This window comes from Strix aluco, chromosome 14 (genome assembly GCF_031877795.1).
Source record: "Strix aluco isolate bStrAlu1 chromosome 14, bStrAlu1.hap1, whole genome shotgun sequence".
NCBI classification, from domain to species: Eukaryota; Metazoa; Chordata; class Aves; order Strigiformes; family Strigidae; genus Strix; species Strix aluco.
This window is the reverse complement of record NC_133944.1, coordinates 11199153-11211564: the sequence shown is the minus strand read 5'-3', so window position 1 is coordinate 11211564 and position 12412 is coordinate 11199153. Positions and strand designations below refer to the sequence as shown.

The window sequence follows — 12412 nt, the reverse complement described above, 5'->3', positions numbered from 1 at the left end:
TGGGCAGGGGAACAGAAGATTTAGTAGGTGCGTCTCAATCCCCGTAGGTTCTCTCATGTGACGCGGAGCGCCCGGAGGAACTGGGGGCAGATGAAAGCTGGCAGCTGTGTGCTGCCTCGGGCACTCAGAGGCTGCCAAACAGGGCTTACAAACATGTTAGCTCAGCGGCAGAATTAAAGCCCTCATTCAGGTTTATTTTGGAGTAAGAAACCAATGTGCATACAGAGGATGGGGGAAAACTTGCCCTGCAGGCTGAAGCCTAAGTACACCTTGACCTCTCCTTGCAAGCTTCTATATAGTAGAGCAGGCTTGACTAAGGGTCCAAAACATCTAAATAATAATTTAGATTGTTGTCCAAGCAACCTCCTCAGTTTCTGACAAGCAGACACAGCTGACATTTGCTGCCCTCTACTTATTAAATAGGCAATCGTATTCTAAAGTCTAAAGCGCTATTATTTTGCCAGATCAGCAGGGAAGTAAATCTGTTGCAGTGTTCAGATAAAACAGTTATATACGATTTTTTCCCCATTCACGGCTTGCTCCAAATGAAAATTTTTTTTTCTTTTTCTTCATTTTTTTCCAGCTCTGACAGAATGACAAGCAAGAGGTTGTTGTTTCTACCTGAGGAAGACCCATATTCAGACAAAATACCACTGAGGCAGAAGGAAAACTGGAAATTCAGTGTTGTCGTCTTCCTTGCACAAATTTATCTGATACACTTATCTATACCTCTATATATTTAGATATATAAAAAGAATTTTAAAACTTTTGGAAAAGGAAGTACCATTGCACAGATTCCTCACTGCCTCTCCTAGAACCTCTGGATGCAATTGTCAGGCACTCAGGAGAGATAAAGCCAAACCATCCTTATCACAAATCTCACATCACAAAGCAGGAAGAAAATGGTTCCCTTATCTCTTGACCAAGCTCTGTTGTCTGGGCACCCAAAAGTGATCAGAAAAAGGGGGCTGACACCCTCCACTTGTTTAGCAGTGCCTCAAAATCCAAAAGCAGTAGCACTGGTTACTCCTACAGATGTGGAAGGAAAACTGCTGGGGATCTGAAGCCACTTTCCTGTGGTAGAAAAGTCACACACCACCATCAGAGAATTCATTTTACAAGAGCAAGGTCCTGTCGGAGTATTTTGGTGAGATTCAGAAAGGCAAAGTCAGCTTCAGAAATTCTTTACAAAAAGCTTATACCATTCTAAACCTAAATTCTAGAAAATCATATTTAAGTAGTCCTGTTGCTTTATCATGAGAGACTACTTGTTACGACAATCTTTTTTTAGGCAGGACTTCATCAGGGCGTATGCATTCTGGAAGACAATGTAAACAACAGGGATGGATTTCTCCTTCCCTGTCTCCTTTTCAGCTTTTTTAAAAAATTAAATCCATTAGGTAGAGCAGAATTTGTAACAAGTGTTCCTCTTTTGGAAGTATTCAAACACGAACCAAATATATTTCACAACAGAGATAAACTCTAATTTGAAAATGAGGCTTGAGTCTTCCTCACTAGTTTTATTTGAAAATTAGAGTACACAGTTACTTAAAATTTTGTTGGGAAAGGTGAGAAAACAAGTAAGAATCCTGAAAAGCCAACTACTACAAGTGTATACAACTCTTACTTGTTTATGTCCCCAAATTCTCAGAGCGCCACATGGGAACGTTTTGGTAGCAAGGTAAGACAATTACTATATTTCATTTGCATACATACCCGCTAATGTCTCAAACAGCAGATTGCGTCAGTACAAATACAGCTGTCATACAAACTCTAAAGGAAATGATGCTGCTGCTGTGTTAATTTGAAGGCTGCTATCTTTCAAATACCTTTGCTAGACTCAGTGAGACATCAGCTAAACAATGAACAATGGCTGATTAGAGAGCCTGCTTTCCAGTTTTCTCTTGTCATCCTCAACTGTCCCATTTTGTTTTGCATTAGCCCCTATTCTCCAAGGTATGCAACCTCATTTATCTGTGCTTATAAACACCCCATGTACAAAGACACAAATCTGACATGGGTCTTCATGAGGTAGCACAACACATTGATACGACACTAAGGATCTTTCTCACACAATGCATTCAAATTTCTACGTAATTCTAGTGAGGAAGTAAAGAAGGTTCTAAGAATTTGTTTTCTAGATAGGAAGTATAAACAAACATAAAAAGAATGGTTTTACTTTTTATTATAAAGACATATCAAGTATAAAAATAGTTTCTTACGAAAGGACATGTATTGAGCCCATGTATCAGTAAACCAGCGTTTGCTTTTAGAATGCTGAAGACAACAGTTATAATCAGTCACAAAAAATAAGCATTCAACTAAAGAAGAGCTAGGCAGTGTATGTACACTAAAATCATGTGTCACTATGGAACTCCACCAAATTATTTTGTAAAAGGAAATTATTACGTTGGACAGGATTGGATTTAATTTAGATTTCTGCTAGACTAATGAGGTAATCTTGGGTCAAGTTTGGGTTAGAGAAAAGACAAAAAAACCCTAGCCCTTGACTCAACTCTAATTAATATACATTTTACTTAAGCAGGAATTAAACAATTTGACTCAGTTGGAAAATATTATGGCCATTCCTTTGATCCCCTAGCTTTTTTCCGTCAATTACCCAGTTCTCTGACTCTCTGTACAGCAAGGGTAACACCACACTTCATCTTCAGCCAAACAACTGCCATCACTTCTGTTTTAAACACACGAAAACAGGTTGAAAATGTCATGGTCTTCAATTTTACAAAGAGTTATGCAAAACTTCTGCTGAATAGTAAGACTACTATTGCCTTTAGTTCTTCAGGACTTGTAGAATTCATGGCAGGGTAATACTTTATCCTTGGAAACACATGAAATTTTTTGGCAAAATCAACTGTCTTTAAACTAATAAGAAATTTTGAAGATCTACGCACTGAGATTCATATGCAATAAATTTCTTACTGATTACAGATCTTGTTTCTTCAGCAGCAGTATTTGCATATGCAAATATAATACCTTTCCTCTCCTGTCCTTCCCGGGAGTTCATAATCAACTCCAGTTATCAGAATTTGTGACTGTTATCATAATACATCTGTACATCTAAAGTAATATCTACTCAAAAGGAAAAAAATATAATTAACATAAAAGCAGTAAGCTTGGTAACGCAGCAGGATTTTCATGCAAGTCTTTTGACTGATAACAGACAGGACCACTTCTCCCTGAGATGCAAGTTTAATACTAACATCTGAAGTCACTGCAACAACTTTATAACTTCAGGAAAATCTTGTACTCTAAAGCCAAATCCATGGCAGTGTTGCATGGACTTCGACCATACCAGAATAGTCTAAGCATTCTTCTGAAGCATTTTTCTGGGTACAAACTATAGACCTGTGGTAAAGAGAGAGTGTAAACGAAGTGACTCTGTTATCTAACCTTCTACATGTATTGTCAAAAATGCTTGCATTCCTTCTGCATCACAGCTATAGCGTTGGTAACCTGATGCAGAAAACTATTTATGAAACAACTCAGTTCTGAGGAATCATTATTGCCTAAATGTTGCACTATCATTACTTCAGGTATCACACTCCTAGCTTTTCCTTCTTCCCATCCACTGACCCTCAGATGGGTTAGAGAGCTAAGTGGCAATTTAATTTAAACTCATTTCTGTCCAAGTGCTCCATTTCTCAGTGGAATGTTTCATAAGAAACCTGTTTAAGAGAAGATTGTTGCTTTTGAATCAGTATTTTTATGTCAAGCATGATAAAGTAGAAAACTTCTTCAGACTTTTCATCACAAGAGATACTGCATTACTAGTACAATCTTTAAGGACCTTGGTTTTGCTAAAAAGGTGAATAAATGAACTTACCAAATGAAACAAAATCCTTTTCATTTGCTTTTCATTTTCACTAATGCCTTATAAAAACAGGGATAACTGCAGTAAACTATTATTTAAATATTTTAAAAGAAACCACTCCTATTGAGTTGATAAATATTAACGTGGTGACAAGTTAAGAGTAAAATCTTTTTCATAATCTCATTGCTAAATACATGGTGCTGGATTTTCTGTAATTCTGCTAAAGACAAGTTACCTTTTTATGTCGGATTCAAAATTTCTAACACAATTTTAGAGCCACATAAGATATACATCATATGATGCACATATTTCATTATTATTTTTAAGAGAAGGATCCTATGGCTTCTTACAGAACTCTATCTGCTAACAGTCCAGATATTTTTTCGCATGTAACTCAGAAAAGGATACAGTTCAAACTCTAAACTTAGCTGAGTAAGGCTTTTGTTACAGAAAACATGTCAGACATGGGGGATGGCAGTACCTGAGCAGAGCAGTTACCACAGTGCTGCAGTGGATACAACTCCTCCGGAGAGCATGGCAAAAACCTGCCCCTTGTCTGCTTGTGCTAGAACTGGGAACTCCTCAAGTTCCTAGCCAGTATAACAGTCACAACAGCAACCCACTTAAATACCTATCACTGTTAAAGAACTTTATCCAGTCCTAGAAAGACAGGCTATCTGTGCTGACAAAGGTATGTAAAGGGCTGTCTTCTGTCTTCACTTGAAATCGGTAATGCTTCTATTATGAATACCAACAGGTCTGAGATTTCACTTTCATGGTTAACGAGTACATCTGAGAATAGACTCAATTGAGTGTTATCTAAACTGATCTAGGTCCTGGATACATGCCCAGACATTTATGGTGTCTGGTTTAAGTTTTTATTATTATGCAATATTCTTGGTTGGTGATGACACAAAGATTTTAACCAAGTTAATCTTTCAGGATCAAACTCAGCTACTTGACTTTTAAATTAAAAGATTTTTAGCCAACAGACACTGAATATGTAAAAAAATATCCGTGACGGACGGAAAGGATGTTTAGGATCTTACCTTCCCTGCCTTTCTTTTAAATCATTTCTATTAACTGCTAGGTGTTGACTCAATTATTCCTAATCTTGATCTATTCCTGCCATCAGTTATATGGCCTGGTTTATGTCCTATTTAGTGAACCCTTTTAATGGAAATTAGAGAACTCATAATTTCTTTGTCGTATTTGTAAGTTTCCATGCTTCCAACAGACTACATAAATCAGTGTATTTTCTAAAAGTTGATTTTAAAAGCTTTAATCATGCAATATGAAGTAGACACTGCTAACAAATTATGTTATTTCTTACATTAAGTTGTACTGAGAGTCAAACATTTCAGAATTTATGTTACAATACAATGGAACAAGTAACAGCTGAAGAACAGCATTCTTCCCTGAAATAGTCTCAATAGAAAATATTTTTCACTAGTTTATTAAATAGGTTTACCATTAAAACAATCATATAATGTCCACTGACAAAAAGCTGTACCAATTTAAAAGTGTGAAAGTAAACTGAGAGTTTTAAGCAATACAAACCCCTACAGGCACATTCTTCTACTGCTTTCACTCAAGTCCATTTGAAACAGGTTAATGCTAAAGCAAAATAAGTCAATCAAACTGAAATAAGAGTGGGTTTGCACTGACTTAACTAAAACAGTGCTAGCCTGTGTGTGAATGAAACCTGACTGTTATGTCTAGTCTCTGCAATAAGACCATATGTAGATGGACCTTCTGTTTGTTTTGGTAAGTATTTAAATGCAGTTTAAACTTGATTTATGCCAGTTTGGTTTAAACAATACGCAGAGTAGTTTGAAGACTGGCTAATAAATGGAGTAAGACAGAGTTACAGGATAAAACATAAAATAATCTTCACCTTCCCAAATTCATTTTTAAATGTGTTAAAAGGACACAGTGATCTCCCTGTACATTTTCTTGATGACACCAATAAGCAAAAAGGGGACTTCTTAATGGTAGTTCTGTGAAAGAAATTGAACTTTTTCCTTTTTAAATTAGGAGGAAATCCAGAGCATTACGGAATGAAAGACTCCAAAATATCCATAAAGGAGAATGTTTTGGAACAAATACTCTTTGCTAGCCTTCCTTCTTTCCTCTTCATCCTATTTATCCTTGTGTTGGTACCTTTATTTGTATTCCAAGACAATGTTTTCTAGAGTTTTTTCAATGTCTTGAAAAGTTTTTTCTTAAAAGATTTAAAAGACTTTCTTAAAGACTGCAAGTTACTACTTCTGGTATTTCACTTTCTCCCTCTGACTTTTCTTTGTATCTTGGGCTATATTCTCTTTATCAGACTTCATGTAGTGGTTACATTTGGTTTAGGTATTTATCCATTTCTATCTGGCAGTGAACCAGTGATCACACACAGTTTTGAAGAGAATGGCTCCAGCCTGGTTAGCAGAAGGAATGAAGTAGTGTCACTGTTCAAACGCCGGCACACTACAAAGTCTGAAACATTATCCATTTCCAGAACATAACAATGAAATTATCAGCTACTTTGCCAATATCAAAAAACAAACTATCTGACAATCATATCATTAAACAAGCAACACAAGCTAGAAATGCTACAGGCTTCTCAGATGCCCTCTTTATGCTTTGTAAAACACTACCTAGTAGCCACTTTACTACTGCCCAGAAGAGTATCTGAGCAACAAAGGTCTTCAGGCAATATTCAAGACATGGAAATCATGGAAACACAGCTTCAAATCCAGCTTATTATCAAAGCTGACAGTATTATATTCATCAGCTTATACAAAACTTGGAAGAAATCCAATGTCTCTCAATTATGGGTCATATGCACATTTAAGAGCAGCCCAGCTGGCAGTAAAATCTTCACATTTTTGTAGGCGTTGATTCAAAACTTTTCATTTCAAATAACAAAGCCATGCCAAAGACACTATCTAATTGGCCTTTTATACTATAAAATCAGTTATTTTTTATTTTGGCAGTGCCAATACAATTTGAGACATCAGCATATATTCAGTATCCAGTGCAGAAAAAAATATGAACAATATTAAATCAAAATCTTGCCAGTCCCACTTCCCCATTCCGTTTTGCAAAAGTTAATGCAAAAGAATATGTTTTTATTAAATATATTTGAATATTTTAGGTGAAAGTCTCTAAACTAGTTGAAGAAAGAGCTTTAGAATCCTAATTACTAAAAACAGAGACATGCTTATATTTCTTATGGTTTCAAATATGTAGAATGAAATTCAACTTCAGAGAAAGGCATGGTGCCAGCAAATTATACACTTTCATTAGAAGGGTGGGAAAAAAGGCAGGGCTAATGTACTAAAGAACAGGGTGCAGCACTCAAACAGAAAACCTAGTATTCATTCTGCATTTACTCAAACATGTTATCATATCCAGGAACACCACTACTTTAAAAGGACATACCATTTTGATCTAAGCATTCTTAATTAGGTTACCACCAAAATATTTGCTACCTCTTCACTAATACCACTATTACCATTACTCAGAATACATTTCATACACTTTCTTTTATTCACATGTCAGCACAGCGTCACTCCCTCTAGTGGGTAAGAAACACAGCTTATATGGACAACCTGAATTTTCATACAAGGGAGTACTCCTGCAGCTACACCAAATGCAACCACACTGGCTAGACTGCAAGTCTTCTATCACAGCTATAAAGAGAACCACTATTTCACTCTGACTACCAGAAAAATGGGGTTTTATTAGCCCTGTTGTTTACTTGTGCTTCCTCGGGCTTCCAATGGCCAAAAAAGAATTACAATGAATGCAAATATTGTGGCAGCAAGAAATGCATTTATTTCTAGCTTGCTTTCACTTCCAGCAGCATGATAGTTTTAGTTCTCAGCTCAACAGCAAGTTTTGCCTGCCATCAATTATTTTCACAAATCTGATTCTTCCTTTGCATACAGTGGCTACATACTAAACTCAAGTAGTATTAAAATCCTGTGTCTTTTCCTGCCAAATAACTTGATTACTCTATTTCATTTGAATACCTGCTTGACAAACCCAACTCTGGAAACACTAAGGCATGGTCTAATGTTTACAAGAACTAGTTTCAGCAAATCTTACTACATAATCGCATAACGAAAAAAAAAAAAGACAAATACAACTCAACCATGGTACGTGGATTTTTTTGACTGTTATATATATAAAATCTGTACAGCTAACGGAACTATAGAATACTGCCAACAGGGAAACAAAACAGGAAAAACGGGTCAATACAAAAGAACTTGTTATATGCATTTTTCTGTATATATTACCTTCTAAAGTATAATTATTACTGTCTAATGCATATATCCAAAAAGTTGGCTAAAAAACCAGCATCAGTTTGCTGCAAATGATTTTGCTATTTTTTTTAAATAGGAATGACTTTCAACTGATAAGTATTTTAGGCTAATTGATTTAAGTTACAACCTGATCCTAAGCCATCAGATGCCTTAAGCAAAGGACAGCCACTCTCATTTACAGCAAATGAAGGTACTCAGTAGTTCACACATTGTTACTCTTAGAATAACATATCAAAACTTCATCTGAAATTATTTGATAATTTTTAGATTGTTGTAATTTAGACTGATGTGTAAATAGTCCAGTGAATCAACACTGTAGAGAAAATAACTGGCAATTACATTACTTGAAAGATTGTTACCAGAACAAAATTGTTAAGTAGCACATTTCTAAGAAAGTGACATTTTACAAAAAGACAAAGGCATATATTTTCTACCAAAATCTGGTGTTGCTGTCATCAACAACCCAACAAAAGCTACAGCTACCTAAAATGGAAATGAAAATGTAATGTATGGAAATATTCTCTTATAAAATCTCCTTAGGCTTCACATGTATTAATGTATTAGTTTGCAAACATTAAGATCAAAGGCAAAGCAACAAATACATCCTAAAAAGTTTTTAGTCAGATTTTTATTAACGATATACAAGTAGCAAGGCATAAAAAATTAATATGTTCAAGCCTTGAAATGTCAAGTGTAATGATCTCTAGCTCTGCTTACCTCCTTTGCTTTTTGTTTCAGTCTAGCTTGCTCTGGGTCTTCTTGCCTTGAGCGACTCTACATGTTTAAAAAAATGGGGAAAAAAGGTTAACAGATGGTTTAAGAACCCCTCATCTGTTGCAGTAAGTTAAAAAATAGCAAAGAAAGGGGAACAGGATACAAGGTGTCAAAGATGGGATGCTTACAGTCATAGAAGTGCAATTTCAAACCCATAGGCCTCACCCAAAAGACAGTTAAATATTCAGTTGTAAATAAGATCTACCCTAGATTTACATTTTTTTAAAGTATCATGTTTTTGTCAATACAAAAGTTTCCATACAGGTTTAGATTTCAGTTATTTAACACAAATTCAAGCATCAGAGAGCAGAAGTAACATCCTTTCCATTATCCGAACTTTTAAATTTAAACTCCTTGCAGTCACTTATTTTAAAATAATTTACTGTTTGCAACTAAGCTTTTATTCAGCTGTTGGTAGAGAATGTGGAGATAACAGTTGTAAAGTCACCCTCCCAAACAGTAAATCTTCATAATAAAGATGTTACTGTCTGTATGAGCTTACTTTGAGTACAGCACAGATATACACACAGGTTAAACTCATTCATGCACTACTAATAACATTAACATTGTAATTTTTAAAACTGGGTAAATACTGCTAAATGGCAACTTTCGTATTTTCCTTCAAAACTAGCAACAATAGCTCTAAAAACCCATTAAGAATAACTGTTTAATTGCAATAACAGGGCATAACAGTACATTTCTTCAGATACAGACTGTTTACAACCATATGTTAAAACTATTAAATTCTTATTTATGCTCGCTAAGCATACCCAAATTGGTGGAATTCAAAACTCAAGAGGTGGCTAATATATGCTTTATACTTTTTAATTGCATGATTGGTCAGTATTCAGGAAAAGTTGCATTAAAAGTTGTAAGAAGCTGCAATAAAACTTGAGACATCCATGGAAAACTGTTGTTCCCAATAACTGAAAGATGTAATTGTTTTACTTCAATATTTCTTTGAGATTTAAAGTGATACCATTTACACAGCTCCTAAAGGAATATCTATGCTCTCTCCTATCTATCTTTCTCTGCCTCCTTCTATGCTGAAGACAGACCTGAGACTTGAAAGAATATTAGCTTGCAAACTTACATATGCTCAGCTTCCATGAAGAAAACTAAAGGGAGATTGGTTTTAAGGAAAAGGGGTCATGTAATGTTGTTGATATACCTGGAGAGAGACTTGACTATGATTTGGCAGACAGGGCATCAACGATACTGAATTCTCTATCCTTTTTCCTGTTTGTTTTTTTCTAAACTGGAATTACTTTTTCAGCTAATATAGCACACATATAATACACAGTGATGACAAAGCATGGCCAAATTAAACAATTATGAGATTTTTAGAAGTTGTGCTTGACTCTTCCACTGTGCACATTAGCTTCATCTTCCAACACCACCTACTAGTGATTTTGTGCCTGTTGGCATAAAAGGCAGTTTGACAGGATAGTGTCTAGAGTAAAGTAATGAGAAATTAAAATCTGTAGATAGCTAATGACCAAATTAGACTCTCATGTTGTAGTTGTGCCAACCAAGAAAGGAACTCCAACTTAACATAGACTAATATTCCTTCTAAATGCTGTGGACAGACAAAAAGAAAAATGTAGATAATCTGATCTAGTTAATGTTTAAAAAACAAAAAGGCATTTCACAAAATCTGTGGATCTGTCAAGAGAGCAGGGACTCTATTCAGTAGAGCAATTACTAAGAATCTGATTATACCTACTGGGTTAAAAACCAAACCCATTCAATGAGTTGCTTCCCTAGGAGATGGACTTAGGTAAGTATTTATAAACTGAGCTAAATCAGGTCCTTGCTCTGTCATTTTGGGATAATAGTTAATCATTGTGTGCCTCAGTTTCTCCAGTATGATGTATGGAAAATCATACTTAGCCCTTTTGTGGGTTTTGATGATAAATTTATAAATGTACAATGAATTTCTATTGCCTTCTGAGTCTCACAGTGAAAGCAGTACAAAAATACAAAGTGTTGTTATACTACTGTATGAAGCTGAATCATTTGCCAAATGCAAAGTACAAGTTAAAAGCACTTCAGCTTAAGGAGAAAGCAGAATGTCCTGGGAGAATCAAGCTGAGACTTCTAATATTGTTACCAAGTTCCTACAAGAAAGTGATAGAACCCTGGAAAACACACCAGATCTACATTGTGTTTGGGGACATTGTAAGAAAAATTAAAGCAATAGATGCAAAGTAACATTTCAGTTTCCTGGACTCCATAAGTGAAGGAAAAACTCTGAAAGTGCTACTGATTAAAAAAATAACACAGTTAAAAGTTGGGGGTTTTTTTGCAGAAACTGACCAAATAAAAGTAGATCTGAAGTTCGGGATAATCTGAAAAAGCAGACCCCAAATACGGGCAAAAATGGAGATGATCTATTCTGTATAAAACTCCAGCTCATTCACAACAAATAAGTAACAAAAATTACTGCAGAGGTGAAAACAGATACTCATGACTGATATTAAATACAGGATTTTTTTGGGTAATGAAGATCTAAAAGACCAGGTGATATTAGATGTATAAATCCATATTGAAGGTGAAGGTAGAACTACTTTTACATTTAGAATAGCATAATGAGTTGCTGGTTACTCCTTGAACCCACACCAAATGGGCCTGTCAAAGAGCTCAGGCTCTTGTTTCAAACAAGTAGAATTCCAACTTTACACTGGATGTGTCATTACTGGTATAAGTAACAGTAAAAAAATAAGGAATTTATCTGTAATTTTTGGGGTTTTTTTGTGTTCAGATAGATCTTAATAGATTTTTTTAAAAAAGATTGAGACTAAAATGCCTTCCTGCTGACTACCATGTCAGTTTGCAAATCAGTACCTTCAGAAATAAAATCATCAGCATATGGAGGCTAAAATGTGTTAAAGGAAAAGTATAAACATTGACTATTTTATTAATTCTTCACTTTACGATCTAATGTAAATTATAAAAGGCTTCTTCAGTGCCGATGCAACACACATGAAAGCAAGTATAAGCAAAATGAAAATGTCAAGCTTAACAGAGGTGCCTAGATAAGCTTTAAAAATGTCACTGGCTTCTCTTTACACTCCGTTCCACATGTGAACATCTTTTCCTTCATCCGAAGAGTTTGAACAATTTTGCTGCTGCTCAGCTCTTTTAGTGCTCGTCTATATGCCACCACTTTTATTCACAATAATTTAATATTTTACATTTACTTTCGTCAAACTACTAATCATTCCTAGTTTTTTTTAATTCCAGTTTAAATTTTTTCTTTGAAATCATCTCAAATTTTTGGTTCTCCTTTCCCTCTAACATCCAAATCTTAATATGCTGCATCTCACCTGTCTTGTGAAACATGTTTTTCCAAAATCTTTTAATGCACCAATGTCTCCTTCCTCTAAAGCTTTGGAAACACCCAATCACAGAACCCCCCTATTCAAATACTTTCAAGGAGTTTAATCACAACTCCTTTCCCTTCCCCTCTCTATTCTTCATG

The 12412-nt window shown here is 35.3% G+C and overlaps 1 protein-coding gene across 2 annotated transcripts in view; it reads right to left on the bottom strand.

The window, feature by feature from the left end:
* LOC141929954 (transcription initiation factor TFIID subunit 4-like) overlaps positions 1 to 12412 on the bottom strand; it is a 149885-nt gene that overhangs the window by 63122 nt on the left and 74351 nt on the right. For both annotated transcript variants that reach the window (XR_012625159.1, XM_074840115.1), the window contains exon 13: positions 8872 to 8928. Coding sequence is in view for 1 of the 2 variants with exons in the window: in XM_074840115.1 (XP_074696216.1) it covers positions 8872 to 8928 (57 nt within the window). In the remaining variant the exon portion in view is untranslated. The remainder of the gene's footprint in view (positions 1 to 8871; positions 8929 to 12412) is intronic.